Source organism: Seriola aureovittata, chromosome 21 (genome assembly GCF_021018895.1).
Source record: "Seriola aureovittata isolate HTS-2021-v1 ecotype China chromosome 21, ASM2101889v1, whole genome shotgun sequence".
In the NCBI taxonomy this organism is placed as follows: Eukaryota; Metazoa; Chordata; class Actinopteri; order Carangiformes; family Carangidae; genus Seriola; species Seriola aureovittata.
Window position 1 is genome coordinate 7,672,837 of NC_079384.1, and position 20,457 is coordinate 7,693,293.

The 20,457-nt window shown below is 41.0% G+C and overlaps 4 protein-coding genes across 8 annotated transcripts; 2 read left to right on the forward strand and 2 right to left on the reverse strand.

The window, feature by feature from the left end:
- Positions 1-2,012: 2,012 nt before the first annotated feature.
- Positions 2,013-6,182, reverse strand: mfsd1l (major facilitator superfamily domain containing 1-like). Its single transcript, XM_056365532.1, has 13 exons — positions 6,022-6,182; positions 5,330-5,430; positions 5,047-5,156; positions 4,890-4,945; positions 4,656-4,799; positions 4,407-4,565; positions 4,212-4,327; positions 3,974-4,074; positions 3,680-3,791; positions 3,418-3,555; positions 2,967-3,106; positions 2,768-2,879; positions 2,013-2,651 (listed from the first exon to the last, which is right to left on the reverse strand). The coding sequence occupies exons 1-13, from the start codon at positions 6,041-6,043 to the stop codon at positions 2,511-2,513; spliced, it is 1,452 nt and encodes a 483-aa protein (XP_056221507.1). The 5' UTR covers positions 6,044-6,182; the 3' UTR covers positions 2,013-2,510.
- Positions 6,183-6,552: 370 nt separating this feature from the next.
- Positions 6,553-10,055, forward strand: LOC130162074 (probable crossover junction endonuclease EME2). Of its 3 annotated transcripts, none has more exons than XM_056365537.1 (8): positions 6,553-7,813; positions 7,962-8,083; positions 8,323-8,415; positions 8,504-8,628; positions 8,797-8,854; positions 8,968-9,083; positions 9,251-9,440; positions 9,567-10,055. In XM_056365537.1, exons 1-8 carry the CDS (start codon positions 7,357-7,359, stop codon positions 9,720-9,722), a joined length of 1,317 nt encoding a protein of 438 aa, XP_056221512.1. In that variant the 5' UTR covers positions 6,553-7,356; the 3' UTR covers positions 9,723-10,055. The 3 variants fall into 3 exon arrangements, with proteins under 3 accessions (XP_056221512.1, XP_056221511.1, XP_056221513.1); XM_056365536.1 differs by having other exon boundaries at positions 6,561-7,813; positions 8,320-8,415; XM_056365538.1 differs by lacking the exons at positions 8,504-8,628; positions 8,797-8,854 and having other exon boundaries at positions 6,565-7,813; positions 8,320-8,415.
- On the reverse strand, positions 10,055-17,864 carry spsb3b (splA/ryanodine receptor domain and SOCS box containing 3b). Of its 3 annotated transcripts, none has more exons than XM_056365534.1 (8): positions 17,734-17,864; positions 16,468-16,635; positions 14,304-14,439; positions 13,383-13,563; positions 11,914-12,101; positions 11,622-11,724; positions 11,375-11,500; positions 10,055-11,262 (listed from the first exon to the last, which is right to left on the reverse strand). In XM_056365534.1, exons 2-8 carry the CDS (start codon positions 16,506-16,508, stop codon positions 10,712-10,714), a joined length of 1,326 nt encoding a protein of 441 aa, XP_056221509.1. In that variant the 5' UTR covers positions 16,509-16,635; positions 17,734-17,864; the 3' UTR covers positions 10,055-10,711. The 3 variants fall into 3 exon arrangements, with proteins under 3 accessions (XP_056221509.1, XP_056221508.1, XP_056221510.1); XM_056365533.1 differs by having other exon boundaries at positions 17,591-17,776; XM_056365535.1 differs by having other exon boundaries at positions 14,304-14,479; positions 17,591-17,776.
- On the forward strand, positions 17,197-20,297 carry nubp2 (nucleotide binding protein 2 (MinD homolog, E. coli)). Its single transcript, XM_056365539.1, has 7 exons — positions 17,197-17,319; positions 17,789-17,904; positions 18,157-18,355; positions 18,562-18,716; positions 18,946-19,056; positions 19,307-19,376; positions 19,995-20,297. The coding sequence occupies exons 1-7, from the start codon at positions 17,304-17,306 to the stop codon at positions 20,129-20,131; spliced, it is 804 nt and encodes a 267-aa protein (XP_056221514.1). The 5' UTR covers positions 17,197-17,303; the 3' UTR covers positions 20,132-20,297.
- Positions 20,298-20,457: the final 160 nt, after the last annotated feature.

Sequence of the window (20,457 nt, forward strand, 5' to 3'; positions counted from 1 at the left end):
GAATGAGGTAGAGAACTTCTGCAATTTCACCATCTTCAATTATTGACATACGCCTGACTGAGTTCTTCCTCTTGACTCGGTCCAAAACGACCATTTCATTGCTGTGGCTGGAGCCGCAGATCCTGCCCAGGCTGCTGAGGTTGAGAAGGTTCGACATGCTCGCGCTGTCCAGACCGTCAGCCGAACGGTTAAGGCTGCAGATGGACTCCAAGTGAGAAACCATGAAGCAAAAACCTCAAGATGTTAAAGCCTTCTGTTGAATGGCAGGTATTAAGTTGCTCTCTAAGACTCTGTGACTGACTCAGAGTGTGTGTGTGTGTGCATGCATGCGTGTGTGTGTGTGTGTGTTGTCCATCAGGCGGTCAAAGACTAACTCCTACCCCACGACCCTTAAGAAGATTAAGTGAGGTATATTTTTAGGGTTTATCTTCACAGTAAAAAGAGGATCTGAGCTCTAGGAAGTCACTATCAGGTAACCTTCTTCCCTCCATTCCTGTGACTTTGACAAATATGTCATCACATGAGATGCATTCCTCCACTAGGGCACACTTGTAAGAGGCTTATGAGCTGTACCTCTGTATTGTATCATCTATTTATGTATGTATTACAAAATAATATTATTTAATGCTTCAGGTCGGCCAGTTTCTGTCTGATCCCTGGTTGGATTACGACCGAATACAAGCACCAGATGGACACAGAATAACTCATCTTCAAAAACCTTTCATGACATTGATGTTTTTTTCTCAGTAATCCACCATGTTACTCAGCACTGACTGCAGTCTTTTGGATGCTTAGCTTTAGATCAGGGAACTCTCTACTTTTAACCTGGCAGACAGTCAGGGACAGGAGGTTGGCACTCTGAACCTGGATCTTTAGAGAGAACTTGTTGTACTAAAGTATTTGAGGACTGCAGCATTATTCAAGACGGGACCGCTAAAAACTATTCAGATGTTTATAGTGTGTTAATTCTATGTATAATCATAAAACCGGATGAATTGATTGAAAGCACTGGCTCAAAACCAGGTAACATTTTGTACCAAAATACACCTGTCTCATCAAAATATACTGAGCTGCAAACCTCTCATTTCACGCCTCTTGCACAAACGGAAAAATATGTTTTTACCCGCAGGAAGAGAATAAAGTGAAGCTAGACTCTTTATTATTTAATCGTGTGCCTATCAGGGTGAGTAAGCCTACTGTATGTGCGTCTGCAGAATACTTACTAGTGGCTGATGCCTTTTAATGTCACACATAAAATAAATGGTAACGGTAAAATGACGAAAAACATTGGCACAAGTGGTGCAAGAGAGAGGAATATGTACAAGTACAGGGTGTTCCGATGTGATGACACTTCTATCGCAGAGGAGCAGTCTTATATAATATAATATATATAAATCTGTGTACCTGAAACATGTCGTGCTGCCATATTTATCTGAAGCTATTTTAATGAAAGCTACATACTTGCAGCTGTTGACAGTATGATGGATGTGATATGAAGAACTGTAACCATGACTACCTATCACACATACCCTCACTAACTTACAGAAAGGCTTTAGATATGTTAACATCCATCTACTGAGGAACAATAGAACTAAAATAAATTGTCGACTAATGAAAAGAAACTCAACAAAAGCCCAAGTGAAGCCGTAGAGAGACTCACAGGCTTTTATCCCACACTGACTAGATAAATGTGTAATGAGCTCCACCTACTGACTGTAATGTGCTTTACGTGTTTTGCTGAGAGTTTAAAAAGGAAATTCTATCGGTTATGTTGGTCAAATTTACAGTGTACTGCATTGTAAAATGATTTTCTACATTTACAGTTCATGTGCTGATTTCAGATATGTCAAATATGATGAATGTGAGTTCTTCATTTTTTTTTTTTTCCTTATCGTTAGTATGTATAATGTTTGTTGATGATTCAGAATTTACAAATACCTACAATCCACCGCCAGCTGGATGCTGCCAAGCAAACATGTAATTATCAAGCTTATTTTTTTAGACATGCGACATCAAGATTTCAATGTCGAAAGAACGACATTTTATTTTTTGATGTTTTACGTAAAGTAGATAAAATTCCCTTTGTCAGTTACACAAATAAAGAAAATCATAAAAAAACAAACATAAAATTTTGTGACATGCAATCTTACACAACATCAAAGTTGTTTAGTTACCTCAGTCACTGACTGTGCAGTTGTGGCAGTGCAACCGACTGAGGACTGAAGATAAGGTCGATGAGTATCGATTAAAAAAAAGTGGTGACATTTGACTTTTTTTCCTACTTACCCGCATCATTTAAAAACCTAAAATGCTAAAACGATATTTACTATAACATATTACTATTTGGGTGTAAATACTGTTTAAAAGGCATTTTTTATCCATTAATTCTGTAAACCATCTCCTGTAGCAACCACAGATACTATGGAGAACCAATGAGGTTTCAATGAGGTCGACAAACTCCAGTCTGAAAACTGGTGATGGAAAAAAATCAAAAAGAAAGAGAGAAATGTTCATGAGTTGATTGAACGAGATCGAACAGCACCGTCATCTTCATCGTCATTTCGCTCTTCCTCTCCCTGGGTGAGTGGCTCTCTGTCTGAGTCTCTCTCAGCCTGCCCTGACCTCTTAGTCGTCTTGTTCAGGGTCCCGCCCTGCAGGAAAACAAATATTAACTAAACACACTGTACATGGTGATAAAGTCAGCTCACACAAGACACATACAGAACATATATAAAACGGTACACAGGCAGTCTAGGAGATGTCTGACCTGTCTGTGGTCGACAATGTTGAGCAGCACTGACGTGACGATGCAGCCGATGGTGTTGGCCAACATGAAGATCATCATCCTCTGCCAACGCCACAACGGAATCTTTGTTTCACTGGCCGACAAATTGAGAAAACCGTACAGGTAAGTCAGGATATATAAAATAAAGCATGGACCATCAGTGCAGTGCAGTGTTACCTACCTAGACTTGGTGCCTAAGATCTGTCCGACAACCAGATTGGAAACCCCAATCCCAACCATCTGTATGGACGTGGCCAAGCCCATGGCTGTTCCCAGAGTCGCCTGAGGTACCACGAGGGGAATAGACGGCCACATGCTGGCCTGTGATACAGCACCGAAAGGAAAAAGACAACACACATCAAATCAAATGAAAACAAAGTGTAAATTATTTTCATTTTCTGTTCCTTTTTTTTTTTTTAACATTTACCCGATTCGGCCACTAATGTAGAGGGATTGGAAACTATAATAAACACTACATACAATATACTGTAGAATGATTTAAGGCTAATCATTCACAGTTTAAACAATTTACCAGGACAATGATTAGTGAAATTTATGACATATGAGAACAACATTGACATTTAACTGAAATATAATTACGTGTTAGTTGAGTCTATTTGAGTCAAACTCACAGCAGCGAAGGAGTAGGTGACTCCCAGCCATATGGTGGAGACCAGAGGAGGGACGAAGGTGAAGGCCAGGAGTCCAAACACAGGCAGCGTGAGGACTGCACAGGTCAATGCAAAAATGCCCCGCAGACCCACATAATCCTAGAATGCACATACAAGAAGGTCACGTATTACACCAACCTACCTTCTTGTTTTACACCACTTCATACTAGAGGTTTTTGAATAATTTTGGGACAGGAAACAGTTTTAGGATACAGATACTTACTATGAGAATGCCCACGCTGGCTGACAGGACCAGTGAGCTGTCATAAACTGCCCCAGCGATATAGGCCGCCTCCTTCTGACTATAGCCACTGTACTTATCCTGAATGAACTTACTGTATAGGAAAAACACAGCATGGGTGTCCATGTTAAAACAGAATGAGTGCTCATGTTTATGCACCATGCATCAATATATTTCTGTCTGTCAGGATCCCTACAAATAATACTGTGTGTACAGTACTAGCATTTAAGAAACCCACTTCAAATATATGCATGAGTTGTGCGTTGATAACTCTACCTGGCATCTGCAATGAACGGGAAGATGCCGTTGTAGAAGAACATGATGGTGAGAACCAGGAGCCAGTATCTTAGCGACAGGAGCTTCACATCCTGAATCCTCTATACACACGTACACACAAACAAATAATTGAGTCCGTGCAATCGCTTCAGGACGTACTGCGTGCACACAACTAAACAGTGACGGATACTTTATAATGATGCTGAAATCGGGTTATTTTTAAAAGATAGTGCCATACCACTTTACGAGATTCCTCTTGGATGGCTCCATCAAGACCGAGCTGCCTCATTCCAACCTTGTCCAGGGCACTGACTATGATGGCAGATATAAAGCCCAGCACACATAATATTGCACCTAGAAAACAAAGCATTATGTGGCATATAATATGAGAAGAATACATAAATCATGCCATAAAAATCTTGAGGTTACGTACCACCCCAGAGTGTCCACTGCATGCCATAATTGTCTTCAAACTTCTGGGTGAGGAAGAAGTTCAGGACTGAACCCAAGCGTGAGAAAGCCAGGGTCAGACCAAAGGCCAAGGCCAGCTCCTTCCCTTTGAACCAGAAGGCTGTGATGCGGTTCTGAACAACTAGCAAGGAGGAGGATGTGAGTACGGTTTAGGAGCATTCCTCAGAGTTGACCATTGTAAAAAGTTTTTGTGTCTGTAAGGTGGCCTTACTGGTCAGAGATCCATTGCCTGATCCAAACAGCAGTCGGCCTGTCAGCATCAGTGGCAGCAGATAGGGAGTTCCTTTGAAGTGGGAACCCAGTGCAAACAGGGATGAGCCCAAAACACACAGGAAAGAAAACAGAAACACCCCGACTGCATAGAGGAGGAGACAGACATTGAAATATTTTTATTTGTCTTGTACTTGTTTAAACAGATTTGCAAATAAGATGAAAATAAACTTACAGCGGTTTCCTAATTTGTCAATCAGGAACCCTGCGATAATCACCACTACTGCATTCCTGTTGATAGGAGAGAAAAACGACAACTGAAGCTGTACTCTAATAAGCCATTTATCAGTTTATGTGCAGTTCAGTCAATGTGTGCGTGTGTGTGTACTGACGTCCAAGCATAGATTGCATAGAGAAGATTATACTGCTGAGGGCTCATCCCCAGTCCCTCCACACAGTCCACTGTCCCATTGATCACTGTTGCATTGGGACATGTCAGGTTCTGGTCAGATAAGAGGAAGGCAATGATTTTAAGTTAGTATCTCACCAAAAACTGAGGTCAGAGCTGGACATCCTGATACCAAATTACAGAGGTACAATGTTGAGTAAATGTGGAGAAATCATTTGATACTGATAATATCATTAAGCTGTTCTGCCCTGCTACCTCTTACTCACCCCTTGGAACTGATCCTGTAGGACACTGGGGATGTCAAAGCAGAAGTAGGAGCCAAATGTCAGCAAACAGTTGAAGAACAGCACCACAAAGCGATAATATGCTGTAAAAACAACAAAGAATGGGATGACTGGTTTCCCCCAGCTGTTTCAACTTCACAAACTATTACTATGAAAGTGGACAAGAAGGGATATGGATGGACAAGAAGAGGTACTGACACAACTGAAGGCTTCAGTATTTCACCACATAGCAATGACTCAAAAGAAGTTCAATTGCATGGCTCATCATCTTGCAGATTAAGTTAAAAATTCAAGTGAAATAACAATAACAACAGCACATGAGCGGAGGGGGACTTTAAATTCTGTTAGCTGATTTTCCCTCCTTAACTTTTTTCTAATAGCAGCTTTCGTGTTGACCTCCCTGCAGAATTAGCTCATAGCCTGCCTTTTATTGTTTGTTTGTTTTTAACAATACATTCCTAAGATAGTAAGTCATTAGCTAAAATTAAAGTTCTGGCTACTTCCCATTTAGTCACATGAAATCAGCGTAAAATGCTGAGCTGGTCATTCAGTGGCCCAGTTTTTCAGGGAAGTATATTGTAGGTTTACGACACAGAGGTCTGGTGCTCTAGCAAGGCAACATTTGGTGACTAAAGTAGCAAACTTTTGAGAATTAACACTATAGTAAAACGTACCTCTCTCTGCCGGTTGCGCCATTGTGTGGAAGAAGGACGTTAGCAATAAAATAAAACTTCCAAATCACATCCTTTAGTGTTGTTTACATAAACAGCCTGGAGTATCGGGGGTCGCAGGGAACGGTGACGTCTGCTTCAGCTACTCTGGCCTGGAGTCTGCAGACCGCAGCTCTTTAAGCTACATGGATCGATCTGTTGTTGTGTAAGGAGGAAGCCGATGGTTTGGAAATCTGCGCACATAACATACCAGACCGTTTTTTTGTGCAGAAACTTTATTTATAAAGAATAGTACGGAATAATTAAAATTATTAATCAACCTTTTCAACAGCAGTTTACTGTTGTATTTATGTAATTTTAAAAACCTTTGTAGGAAAAGAAAAAAGAAGAAGAAGTCCGGACAGAAATTGTAATCCTTTGCTTTTTTCATATTTAAAATATATAAATACGCGTTTTCTTTCACTAATTAAATTTGAACAATATTTTTCAATTACAATTATTAAGTGTTGGGATTTACAAAAAAAACTACAATTACAATCAATGTGAGCCAAAAAGCACAAGTTAAAATATAACTGGGTGTAAACATTTGTATGGTATTTTATTCTTGTTTATTCTTATTATTTTTGAATGCAGCATTAACATCCCTAAAATCTATTACATACACATCCTTTCTGATTTCTTTCCAGCTAACATTGCCTTTTTATGCTTGTCAAATCAACATTTAATTGAAGTTTCAGTCTATTAAAATCTTCATAAAAACAATGGAGCAAAAAGGATAAACCAAAACCATCAAATTGCCCATTAGGGCTGCTTACTTTAGTATGACTCTGAGATAACAACTACATTGGTCACCTCAATATTTACATATTCACATTTTCATATTGAGAATAAATCTTGTACAACTGAAGATAGGTTGCGGTGTATATATGTGGTTCCAGTACCAAGTCTGATCACACATAAAGTACAGCTAAATCTTAGTTTTAAATCTTTTAAAGTCCACCATTCCTTCCTTGCGTCATTGTGTCCTGAAATTTAAATCAATAAAACCAACATGTGTCGACCGGTTTGTAGTCCACCTGCTGACAGCTGCTATGTGTCTCTCTTTGACTTCTGCTATTTCTAATTAAAGACCCGTAATTTACTTTATATTATAAGATATCTCTTTGTAAAGGGTTCTTGCAGGGTAAAATGCGAATATATATAGCGCGTTTTACAGTTGTCCCTCGGTGGACACCATAGGACACTGGTGCTACAAACATTGTTGTCCCAATTTAAAGGGTAGCATGCGCTTCATAAACTGTGTGTTCACGTAGGTGGACTATGCCTTAAACCTTGGAAATGTCTGTCTTGCGTAGGGCTAAAACATGGGAAATATCTGAGTCTGAAGAGGAAACCGACACCGACACAAAGTCCGATTTAAACCATGATGAGAGCAGTGAAAGAGCGACAACAGTCAGCACGGGCTTGAAAAAGGATCCGAGTTCACAACACAAACGCAAAACCTCGTCAGCAACAAGAAGTGAGTCTAGTTACACTTCTGCTTTGCCTCCTCCGCGGCCAGGACGCTCCGGCACACCAAGTCCTGCGAGAAAACGCCGCACCAAGGAAGAGATAGAGGCGGACAGAGAGAAAGCCAGGGAGAGGAAGGAGGAGAGAGAGAGGCAGAGAGCAGCCAGAGCCCAGGAGAAGGAGGAGAGGAGACAGGAGCAGCAGAGGAGGAGAGAAGCCGCGGAGAACCTCAAGAGTCTCAGGCCGGAGAACTGCCTCAAGTGTCTGACTGTTTGCATTGATCCAGGTAAGCAGGCTCACCGTGCTGCCTTCAGGTGCTGTCGGAAACTTTGCGGCCATTTGCTGAAATTGACAACATGTCATGTCATTAGGTTATAACAATAGGCTGCATATAGGGATATGCATCTACTATAAGCCAGTGTGTTTCTCTCCAGCTCTTCTGCAACAGGATGGCTCAGACATCTTGCTGGATACTCTGGCTGCCTTTGAGTGGAGGTTCAGCATTGAGAGCCAGCAGCTTCCTCACTGCATCACCTGGACCAGAGATTTACCCCAGGTAAGCACAGGATGCTTTTCATAAGAGACAAACCCAACAATACTAAAATTCAACTGACCTGGAGCTTGTGGAGCGTGCAGAGCTGCTAATGAAAATGTCCACATCTGAATGTTTTGTGTACGCTGCATGTTATCTACATCTGTAAAGTCCATATCTGGACTCTTTCTTTACATATGCTCAGTATGTCCTTCATTTTTCCAGTTTCTTCAGTGCAATCATCACAGTTTTGTTTTTAGCAGGGAGACGACGGGATGGGCTCAGTGGAGGAGGAGCAAGTGCTGCTGGTGCTGGGTCTGACTGACTTCATGGAGATGGTGGTTTCCGTGAAGACAGTAAGCAGCCTTTCAAGTTGTAATAAATGAACTCTATTGGCAGCCCACAGGATGGACTCTGCAATAATGTATTTTGTTGCCCCTGCAGATGCTAGACAGTGAAGGGGAGGAGACAGGGGTGGGGTCTTTTCTCAGTCCTCTTTTGGAGTGTCTCAACCGTGATGCCAGGAAGGTTGTCACTCTCTTAGTGACAGACTCTCAGCCAGATTACAGGTCAGTGTATCTGACTGTGACTGCGGCCTATGATGGGCAGAGAGATAGATACTAAATAACTCTTTATTCAGTAAATTTATTATTCTGAATGTATTCGTCTCTAGCGGGATAAAATACTTGTGCGTTAGCTTTCAGACTGACCTGACTTATTGGTTTACTTACCAACAGGACAAATGCTTGTGATGTGCAATCTGAATTAGGAATGGAGAATCTTGATATTGAAGAGGTTTGTTTACTTTAAATCATCATAATTTTCAGACCTTAACTTACCTGCATGTGAGAGAAATGATGTTCACTGTCCACAGAAGATGAGAGATTTCTTTGGTACTGTCTTTCCAGGTCCTTGTTTACCTACAGCTTTGCAAGAATATCTCACTGGTCTTCCTGGATGGCTGGCAGGACGTCACCAACCACGTGTGTGCTGTCACTAAGGCCTTGTCAAAACGCCCTTTCAAGTATGCACCTACTCGTGTTTTTGTCACATTAACAGAAAATCAAAGTTTCCTTCAGACATCGACTCTAAACTGTTATTGGCCTGTTAAAAACAAATATACTTGCTCACTAACCATATAAACAACGCTGTTCTCTTTCACTCATGAGATGTCCTTCAATGTCCTCACAGACTCCTGACAGAGCGAGCAGAGCTGCCCTTCTGTGTGGACGGTTCGTGGGCCAGCGGGGTTCGGGTAGAGAGGGATGGCTCGGAGCTGATCCAGGTCTGGAGCAAACAGATCCAACAGCTGAACAGAGTTAGCCCTGCTGTGGCCTCCACTGTGACTGCAGCCTATCCCTCTCCTCAGCTGCTGCTGCAGGTAGACCGGAGTGCTCCTCAACATGGTCCTGCAGAGCTTCTTTACAGAATGAATTCACAAAAATATAAATTTTTCTCGTAATTCAATTCCCATGTTTTTTTTGTTTATTTTTTGTTTTGTTTTTAGGCGTACCAGAGCTTGGGGTCCGAAGAGGAGAGGAAGGGGCTGCTGGCTGGTCTCATAGTGAAAAGCGGAGGTAAAGAGAGACGTATAGGACCAGAGATATCAGCCAGAGTTTACCGCTGCTTCACAGCCCAGAACCCCCAGCTGGTCCTGGACTAATTTGTAAAATGAGATGGATGGATATCAGCGAGGATTAATCTGGTTTCTAATGACACTGTGTCACCACTTGGCTGCTAATACATAAATGTTGATGTTTACAAGCTAAATATATTCCTTAGATATCATGTTCACCTTCCAGGAAAGTATTATTTATACTCATCTGAACCTCTGCAGATTCAAGGAGTAGAATATGTTTTGTAAAATAAGGAATAATACAATGTATAATATGTTAATACAATAATCTATTATGTATAAATGTAAGCTGTGCTCCATTAACTGTATAATATTATTTGTATATGTTTGAACTAGTGTATAAAATGAGCTGCAACAGAACCTTTTAATTTAATTTTATAGAATTGCCTCTGTAAGAAAGTTCATAAACAAAGCATAAATGTACAAAGAAAAGCACTGAGTAGCAAATCCTCTTATAAGCATGAACACAACCACTGTTGATATTCAAACCAAATGCTGATTACAAAACACATTTACAAAAAAGTCATTTCCGAAGTATCAAAAGCAACTCCTTTCCCCCTGGAGTCTATCCCTGAGAATAACAAGGGTGTTTTTTTTTGCTTTTTTGTCAGAGTCATATTTGGCAAACATCAGGCCTCACAAAGACAGTGACTGGCATATTTTAAAGATAAAATGAAGAAAAAAACTGAGTAATACATATGGCTCTTATTAGCCCCATGATAGAAATTGGCTAAAATGAGAGTGAATGACCTCAATGTCACTCTAATATCTGAACTGCATTAAATGTCTCACAGACTACAGACTCACTCCCTTCGCCCCATTCATTGAGAAATTTGCCCCGAGTGACACAACATTGCTAGATAAAAAAGAGAAACAACAATCCAATTAAATATCCACTCAAATATTGGCTAAAGAATGAGAATGCTGTTTTATCCATGATTTCAAACAGGAGACACTGATGGCAATGGTAGAATAGCTGTGTGCCAAATACTTAGAACTACGTTTTGACTACTATGTCATGTCCAGCGGCATCTTTTGCATTGGTACTCCTCTGGCTCAGAGCAGCAGCTATCGTAGTCACTGCTGGGAGGAGTTGGAGGGCAGTGGCAAGTGCAGGGCTGAGTTTGAGGTGATGTTTGACAGGGGCACTGGTATGAGACTGTGTCAGGAAATGGGCTGGTGCAGGGGCTCGGAGAGGCGCAGGCACTCAGGCTGGATACCGGGCTCATGATGGGGCTGGGGCTGGGGCTGGGGCTCGAAGGTAGGCTCGTCTCTTCGTAGAAGTCCTCAAGCAAGTCGCTGTGCTGCTCTGAGGCTTCAGGGCTGCTGCTGAGGGTGAAGACCCAGCCCAGCTGTGTGTGGAGGAGGGTGCGCAGGCCTGGGGGCAGCTCCAGAGCACCAAGCATGTCTGGGCAGCAGGGCAACATTTGACGGAGTCGGGCACAGCAAAGGTACTGCAGGGAGGTGGGTGTATAGCAGGCACGGATCACCTTCATACTGCTCTTGGCTGCTGTGGAGCACACCATGGGGTAGAACTTCTTGTTCTGCAGCCTTGTGGCAGCGACACCTGTTGTAGCAGAAGAGGTGACAGGATGAAAACACTGAAACATTAAAATTCTATTTCCTTTGACTGTATATGAAGTTTAATTATGCTGCTTTAATTACAGGGAAACACGCACCTATGCAGTGCCGATTCTTGTAGAAGGTCAGGGTACCATGCCAGGTGTCCAGGTGCAACCCTATGATGGAGCCTTGCCCAAATCGAGAGGAGAACTTCACTTTGTCCCCTTTGTGCTGGAGGAGACCTTTAAACACATGTAGATAAGAAATTGAACTGATTATTTCGGTCAAAAAGTCTCTATCCAGTTCACAGACTCCTCTGATAACTCATGGTCTATTGTAATCCCTGTACTCTGACTCTCTAACCTGTGTAGGAAAGTCCCCAACTGTCTTCATCATGGCCCAGCAGGCTGCCAAAGCTGTATTTGAACTTCTCAAGGTTCACCTCTGAAGTTCCAATTCCCACCATCTACAACAATCAAACAACAGAAAACAAAACCTCAGAAGAGAGCAGTAGCAGTTCTAGCTCATCATTAGATTATAGACTGTAATGATACTTAACATTCATTTTTTCAAACAGAGGTTGAGAGGAACTTTCACGAGTGTTTTAGGCCACTGTTAATTTAACTTGAGTATGATTCAAGAGACTGCTACCTACCATATCGGTTCCATAGACAGGAGAGGTCATCTTGACTTCCCAGAAGTGTTGGCCGTCTGCCAGCTCCTTGGTGCCGCGAATGGCAGCTGTGCCACAGCTGTAGTCGGAGTGAAAGCTCACCTTCCTGTTGTCACAGCTGAGGAAAGCTCCGGAGGATTTGCAGTTCTCATCCCATACCCAGTCAAAACCTGAAAACACACCAGACATGTGTGCTACACTGACCGGCTACGATTTCATACTTTGTAATTCATTATACCTATGTCAAGGACATTTTTACTTAGGCTATGTCAGTCTGTTGGTTGGTCCACCACTTTGATCCTGACTGAAATATCTCAACAACCACTGAATGGACTAATGTAATGTAATTTGTTATTTGCAATCATGGTCCCCAGAGGACATAGCCGACTGACTCTTGTGATCCTCTGACTCGTCCTGTAGGTCTACTGCCACCAGCAGGTCAAAGGGTTTTCACTTTTTCTGTGAAATATCTTAACTGCACGGGCTGGCACAAAATCGTGCACAGATGTTCATGGTTGCCAGACGATGAATGACTTTGTAGTTTTGACTGAAATGTCTCAACAAGTATTTGGACAGATTGCCATGAAATTTTGCTACTAACATTTATTACAAGGGCATCAAATAACCTGACAAATAACCTAGTCCAGTTGTTTTCGATTTAAAAAAAACTCCTTTAGGATACTATGACCTGGACAAATGAGAATATACACAGGCTACTAACATTTGTGTCTCCCTCAGGATGAAATGTAATAATGTAACTCATCTGGCACTATTACAGGTCAAAATGTAATAACATTCCCTTCAGCATCATCTGTACTTAGTTTGATGCTAATTATAAAATCTTAGCATGCTAGCATGCTAAACTTAGATGATAAACATTAAACCCTGTAAGCTTCAGCATGTTAGCTAACATCGTGAGCATGTCAGCATGCTGACATTAGCATTTAGCTCAGCACTGTAAGATTGCAAGCATGGCTTAGGACACTTTTATCCTGTTTGTGTCTCTGTTACTAGGATATTTTCACTTCATTTTATTAAATACATGAATAGAGTCAGTGGAATTATGCCATATGACAATCAATAATTACCAAGATTTTGAAATTGATAACAGTTTTTAGCCTTAACTCTAAAACAAACAGTGAAAGGGACTTAACGTTGATTTTTGCTGGGTAAATAAACCAGTTTAATTCAAATTTGGAGTGAGCAAATTATGTTTTTTCTATTAGTGTATAGTATCAGTTCATTATCCCATGATCTGGTTTACTAAAATTGATTGGGATATTGCTTAATATATAGAGATGCTTTCAAAAGCCAAATATAGTAATGTACTTTCATATTACTGTCAAGGGTTTATATTGTTATATTAGTCTGTGCAGCCTCAACACCACACTTTATAGAGTACCCTGCTGTGTTCATATACTGTATTACTGTGTTCGTCAACTTTTGCTCACCTTGATCTTCTTCCCCACAGACGCAGTCACTGATAAGAATGTATCCTGGGCTGAGCTCTTCCTGACGGTCACACTGGCAGAAAGACTCCCCTATCACTGGCACAGTGCAGGGCAAGGCCACCACCTCAGTGACAGTCTGGGAACTCGCCAGGTAGTCCACGTCAGACTCCAAATCGCTGATCTGGTTGACACACACAGTACAAACGGCATCTTGTAAGTCCATAGACATGGCCATAGTCCAGAGATGTTGGCTCAGTGGCAAGGACAGGAATTAGATCCAGGATTATATTTGACGTTTTATCAATTGCCCTGTCTGCTGTGATGCCCTTGTAAAGCCCTATAGAAACCTTATAGGCAAGAAAGAGCAAATTAAAGTGCAAACTAAAAGAATAACAGGTCGCTAAGTCTCGACTGGAAAATGATAATCTTGCAGTGTCGCACACACTTCAAAGGGCTAAATGAGAGCCATCACCCATATCCCATGTTTCAAAACCTTTTCACTAAAAGCTGTTCATGGTTCCTATTGGTGAGAGAAGTCATGTGTGCCAGTAAGTAAAATTAGACCCCTTCCAAAAATACTGGAGACCTGACCATGTCTTTACACACAGCCATTTCAGACAGGGAAGAGTCCCAGTGGAAAACTACTGGTACTCAGGTAGAAATATGATCTTTCATATCATGACTCTCTTTGATTTTTCCTCTTTTCTGCGGAAAAAAACGCTGGATATAGCTGTTTCATATCGCCTAACATCAAGCAAGTGATGCTTGTAAGTGTATCGTTCTCCTCTTATACCAAATATACATTACATCTGAATTCCCCAGAACACCACCTCCTTCTAAATCCCTACTTTTTTCCACTTCTATATTCGTGTTTGACCTATTTTCATCTTTTGTTCTGGCCTAAAAACCCCAGTGTCTCACCTGTGTTGTTGTCTGGCCTTCCCACTGCTCTCTGTCCAATGTCTGGATCACTTCCATGGCATCTGTCTCCTGCCGTATTTCGCTCCAGGCCAAATGCCGAGTCCGGCCATTTCTGCCTCTTCTCAGCATGGCAGCTCTGTGGACAGCAGATCCAACACCTTATGACCAGCTGTTATCTGTACAGTGGGCCATGTACTTTGTAAGTAAGGTCAGTGTTAAACTCCAACTTCAGTACTTCTTTATTCTTTGATTGGTTTGTTGAGGTCAGATTAATTTTTGACACATTAACAAGCATAACTGATTACACATTTTCCAAACCTAGCAGGCCATATTCAAGGAAGAGAGACAGAAATAACTTTGTATTTCACACTGAAGAGGGCTTTCTGGGAATTCACATCACACTGAATCAACTGAAAATTGCAAAATTAAATCTCAAACAAATGATACGGTGAATGATACAGAATAGATAGTTGTTTGCATTATTTCATTTTCAAAGATGAGGTTTGAAGAATGAGTTCTAGGGTGCAATGTGCACATTTTTCCAACTTGCATAGGAAAGTTACCTCGCATTCTCATAATGTTTCTCAAATGCTTCCAAAACTGGTTGAACAGCTTAAATGAAGTCAGAAAAAATTGCAAATAGGAAACAATCAACAGTGTGTTTACTTTCCTAATCTGCTCTTACAGTCAATAGGAAGCTGCAAAATAGCATTGTAAGGGAAAAATGTCTAGCCTCCCGCAGACTGATCTTTGTGTGGTGGCTTGCCTATTTCTATCTGCCCCATATGCCACAGTTGGCAGAAGGAAGTGTTTCCAGCCACTTCTTTAACCTTTAAACCCAACCCTCTGCTTTGCCACTGTGGCAGCACGTTAGCTAGCTTCATTATCACATAGACACAGATAAGGTCATCTAACCTAGTGACCAAAATGCATACAGAGCTCAAATCATAGGTTTTCATATACTTGTCTTCACACCTGCTCTAATACTGACTATGACATCTTACTAAATATCTGGCAGTTTAATGAAGGTGGATCAAAAACTCTGTGAGAACAATTAAAACGTCTCATCTTGTATAACTTTTGGAGACATCTTGTTAAGTTGGTTCCATCATGACACAGAACAACAAACACTGACACTGCATGTGCTTTATCAAGACTGTTTTAATAAAGACTAAGTAATCTGTGACAAGGTCATTATTCATTATGCCTGTAATCAGTTTGTATTTATATAATATGTACTAACTCAAGCATAATTCTTAGTTGGATATTTTTGTAACTTCACACTCTGTTCTGGCCTTTATGACCCAGAAAACAGGGCAAAAACAAGACACAAAGACAAGTATGCTTGCTTTTAAAAAGAATATATATCCGGTGTTGAACTATTTACCACCTTCACAGTCAATAATCAGTACAATCAATTGCTTCAATTGCAGTGTTTTATTTTTCTGAAAAGTAAGTCAAGAGTTCATTTGTAGAAGTAAGAGAAAACATATTCTACATTACAAATTATTATTTTGTGCTATATTACAATTGTTATAGATTTATTCTATATTATAATAACCTATAGGTACCTCAACCTGATAGCATTTCTCAGTTAATGCCAGCACTGAACACAGCAGCTGGTGACTGCTTTGCAAGCAGGTGCAGGAGATAAATACCAATAATTTAGATTAGTAAATCTGGAGCTAGTCTCACTTTAATTGGGCCTTACCCCACATACTGTAAATGCATCATCTGGTCAAGCTAGTCAGGACTAATTACAGTATCTTTGTCAGCCAATGTTTTGATGCCTATGATATGAATGCAATCTGCAGTAGGAGTGTGACGTTGATATGAATGAGTTATGTTTAAGACACTAAATTACTGAAAATGTTTCTGTTGTCAAATCAAATCACTGTCTGTGTCCTGCCCAGTTTCCATTCTAATACAACTGAATCTAATCCTCTATTCACTAGACAAGCCAGTGCAATAAAACTATCTACATTTCTCATTGTAAGTCATTCTAGACAATATCATTGGAGTGCCTAAAGTACCGTTTGTATGTTGATGAAATGTTCCACTACCCAAAGTCTATTTAGTTGTTTCTTTAACTTAAAAGCTTAAAAACTTCGTCACCCACAGTGCAGCAGGAATATTTAAATTTCAAAGGCATTCATGCTCTTACCTTGCAGTAGTCTTCCTGTATACTGTCTTGCAATGGCTCATTTGGAAGCTGGTGTGCCTCTATACCCGACCGAGTGACAGGTGCAGTTTGCACTCTGTCCCACTTCTAGGCGACCTAGACGTAAACATTACTTCTCCACGCCCTCGTCTTGTGCTTATTGGATAGGGCCTGTGTGGAGGAGGGATTTATGTTAATTAACTTAGTTACCTTTACCTAAATGGGGTGACAATATGTAGAATAACTGTGGCCTTTGTTCAAATGATGAGATGTGTGTTGAGTTTATAACACAGGGAGGGGAATACCCATCATGTACTGAAAAACTTATACAATGTACTTGGTATCTATCGTTCACCAGACCTATTAAATTCTAACATTTAGGTTGTTATCATTTTGTTATGCTGTTATTAATTATTTTATTGAAATAGGATTCACGAATTTAACACGACTTAAATCAACGTGTATAAAGATTTTGGCATAATCAACTTAAGCAAACAGGATAATGTTAAATAGATACATGTTCCTATCTGTGTCCATATATGGCAATATATGTATATATATGGAGCCAACTATTTGTCAAGTTCAGGTTGTTATTGTCGTTTTTAGGCTAAGACATCTATGCATTTGCCTTAGTAACCCAGCCAGGTTGGTGCAGATTCTGAGAGTTTGTGGTGCACTGGAACACACCATGATGTGCCCCGGCAGCCTATTGGTGGCGTTGCAAAAGGGGCGGAACTTAGTTGCAAGAAGTGCTGTGTCATTGGATAGGTGGCGCATGACGATAGACGGAAGTATTTCATTCCTGTGCTATGTGCGTGTTGTATCCCCGAATCTAAAATATGGAACAAAATAATGGTAAGTCGAATTTATCGTTCAACAAATGATTTTTAGGAGGCTTCCGTCTTTCTTGTAGTTTGTTTCATTCTTACATAAACCGTGAATGTTCAAGCTAAGAGATGGCAGCTGACGTATTCGTTAATACCTTGTATACGTTGTTCGCAGAAGCTAACTATAAATTAGCTAAATTTTTATAACTTCAAAACCCTCTAAAATCTGTTTGTAAGAAGAGGCAGTTACATACTGAGTAATGTTGTCTATTATCCACAAGAAACTTTAACCTACTTACTGTGTGTTGAACTTGTGAACTCGGCTGACGAAACCCCCTAACTGCGACATTTCTCTCTGACCCTTGTTTCAGATAACTTTGAACGGTTCAAATTACCCTCGGTCATAATTTACTGCCATATACGATTTAGAAATAACCCTTACATGCATCTGCTGCGCTCATGCGGAACTGACTTATTTTTCCTCCTTTTCATATGAGACGGGGGCCTGACCCAGGTCCGGCATGTTGTGTTGGTCCTGTCAGGGAAGGGAGGTGTGGGCAAGAGCACCATCACCACAGAGTTAGCTCTGGCTTTCAGGCATGCTGGCAAGAGGGTGAGCTTAAAGAACTGTGTGTACGTGCAGAAATGTTGTTATCCCATGGTTATAATGCATGTTCACTGGCAATGTGTACTTGATGGTACATATATCGTTCACCATTTGCAGTCACTGTCATTCCTAGTCTTGTTTCTTTCTGTACACGGTACCTGACTTGTGTTCATACAATGTCCAGAAATACACCCTAACCCTCTATAACCCAGCCTAATCCTAACAACATTAAAAATGTAACAAAACTGTGTTCATCAGGTTGGTATTCTGGACGTTGACCTGTGTGGCCCCAGTATCCCGCGCATGCTGAGTGTGGGCAGGCCTGATGTACACCAGTGTGACTCAGGCTGGGTGCCAGTCTACACTGATGCCCAGAAGAGCCTCGCCCTAATGTCCATCGGTTTCCTACTGGAGGACCCAGATGAAGCAGTGGTGTGGAGGGGGCCCAAAAAAACAGGTGCGCTATTTTCTAGTTGGAAATTACACAACTGGTCCGTGAGACTATTTAGTCGAGGTAACGTGGGCATCACTTATTGAGAGGGTATATTTCCACATCACCTACTAATAAAATAATAAAAAATCACCACTTTATGTCTCAACACAAACTTATCTTCTCTTGCTCCATATCCGTTCCGTTCCATCTGTGAATTTCCTTTCCTGCAGCTATGATCGCCCAGTTTGTGTCAGACGTAGCATGGGGGGAGCTGGATGTGCTGCTGGTGGACACGCCACCGGGGACGTCTGATGAGCATTTGGCCGTACTGGAGAACCTTAAAAAACACAGAGTGGATGGAGCCGTTTTGGTCACCACACCGCAGGTACACACTAGACTTATCGACCCAACTGTACATAAAGCACATGGGTGACAGTAAGGGAGGGTTTACACTGACAAACAAACTCATAAATTTAGCTTTGGCTGTTTACCTTTTCAGCCGTATGCTGTATGTGGTTTAGCATATGGCTGTTGTTAGACTGGACCCTAACCACAGAAACCCGTTCAGATCCATGACATTAAGTGAAATTGCTCTTGCTGGCTTTCTGTTACAGGCAGTATCTACAGGGGATGTGAGGAGAGAGATCACCTTCTGTAAGAAGACGGGAGTACGAATCCTGGGCATTATAGAGAACATGAGTGGCTTTGCTTGTCCACACTGCTCTGTGAGTAAACTTTCATACTATTGTTTGGGAAATTCAGACTTGAAATACCAACACCTGCTAATGAAAGTGTAGTTACAGTAATGTGTATCCAGGTGTGACAGGATATAAAGCTAATCTACCAATCAACTGCCTTAATGTCTGTTTAAAATATGTACTTTATTTGATATTGATTTTAAAAAAAAAATACAAATTTGTGTCAAGGTTCTGTGTGGTCAGACTGTATTGATCTTATTAGATACTTTCTTTTCAGGAATGCAGTAATATATTCTCAAAGGGTGGTGGTGAAGAATTGGCCAAACTGACTGGATCCGTGTTCCTAGGTGAGATCAATGAGACTGTATTACATGTAATGTTCGCTCACAGCCACAAGGTGTCACAATACACTGCGAATGCACTTCACTCCTCACCCACCATTCATGATTTAGGAGGCATCTTACATCACTGCCATGCTGCCAAAATGGTCGATCCAGATTTCAGCTGAACAGCGGCTTTAAAATACCTCAACGAATACAATGATACATATTTCATCAGTAATTCTTGGTCAAATTAATAGATTGTTTAACAGTTCCCTCAATCGTTATCCGCTTTGTGTGCAGATCAATCTCTTGAGTAATGATGCAGCTAATTCAGCTTACCCTGTGGCAGTGAGAAGCCAGCTGTAGCTCACAGTGCTGCATGGCCAGCAAAGGAAACCGCATTGTGTCACTCATCTTTTAGACAGGGTTTTACACTATTTGATAGGTCAGCGTCCTTGAACACCCACTTGAACATTATCATTAACTAGGTTGTCACTTGAGAGTGTTACTTTTAGACATTAAGGTAGCTGTGAATCATTTTCTCAGCAATAACATATCAGGTGTGATATTGTGAAAAGACCATGAAGCTATGAACTGGATCATGTAAGCACAGGCATCAACATTATGTCCTCTCCATTTCAGGTTCTGTGCCCTTGGATCCTCTGCTCAGCAGCAGTATAGAGCAGGGCAAAGACTTCTTACAGTCATTTCCCGACAGCGCCACCTTCAGTGCTATCAACAGCATTTCACAGACTCTACTCGAGAGTCTCCAAACTTGAGCCATGTCATTAATTTGCTCACATTTCTGGATTATGTTCACATTTTAGCACATAGGCTCTGTGAAAAGTACAATATAATGCAGAACTACTAGTCATTGTGGAAATGTAATGATTTTGATGTTGCATTTTGTCCTGTACAGTTCATAATATAAAACTATTTACTGAATATCTTCTTTTCTATTTTATTTAAAAATCATTGTCTGCCTACAGTATAATACAGGCCTGTATGCAGTTATCTCTCAGTGCTGCAGTTGCAGTTCTTGAGGCATTAACCACAGTGTCACCACAGAGTCAAACAGGAAGAGATGAATACTGTAAATAAGCAA

Coding starts and splice junctions, on each gene's coding strand:
- mfsd1l (XM_056365532.1), bottom strand. CDS start 6,043: ATGGCGCAACCGGCAGAGAGAG. Junction 4,075..4,211: donor AAGAGGAATCTCGTAAAGTG/GTATGGCACTAT, acceptor ACGTGTGTATAG/AGGATTCAGGATGTGAAGCT. Junction 3,792..3,973: donor CCGTTCATTGCAGATGCCAG/GTAGAGTTATCA, acceptor TTTCCTATACAG/TAAGTTCATTCAGGATAAGT.
- LOC130162074 (XM_056365536.1), top strand. CDS start 7,357: ATGTCTGTCTTGCGTAGGGCTAAAACATGGGAAATATCTGAGTCTGAA. Junction 8,084..8,319: donor GGACCAGAGATTTACCCCAG/GTAAGCACAGGA, acceptor TTTTGTTTTTAG/CAGGGAGACGACGGGATGGG. Junction 9,441..9,566: donor CTCCTCAGCTGCTGCTGCAG/GTAGACCGGAGT, acceptor TTTTGTTTTTAG/GCGTACCAGAGCTTGGGGTC.
- spsb3b (XM_056365534.1), bottom strand. CDS start 16,508: ATGAGCCATTGCAAGACAGTATACAGGAAGACTACTGCAAG. Junction 12,102..13,382: donor CTGTGGGGAAGAAGATCAAG/GTGAGCAAAAGT, acceptor GTGTGTTTTCAG/GTTTTGACTGGGTATGGGAT. Junction 11,501..11,621: donor TTGGGGACTTTCCTACACAG/GTTAGAGAGTCA, acceptor ATGTGTTTAAAG/GTCTCCTCCAGCACAAAGGG.
- nubp2 (XM_056365539.1), top strand. Junction 17,905..18,156: donor TCAGGCATGCTGGCAAGAGG/GTGAGCTTAAAG, acceptor TGTGTTCATCAG/GTTGGTATTCTGGACGTTGA. Junction 19,377..19,994: donor GACTGGATCCGTGTTCCTAG/GTGAGATCAATG, acceptor TCTCCATTTCAG/GTTCTGTGCCCTTGGATCCT.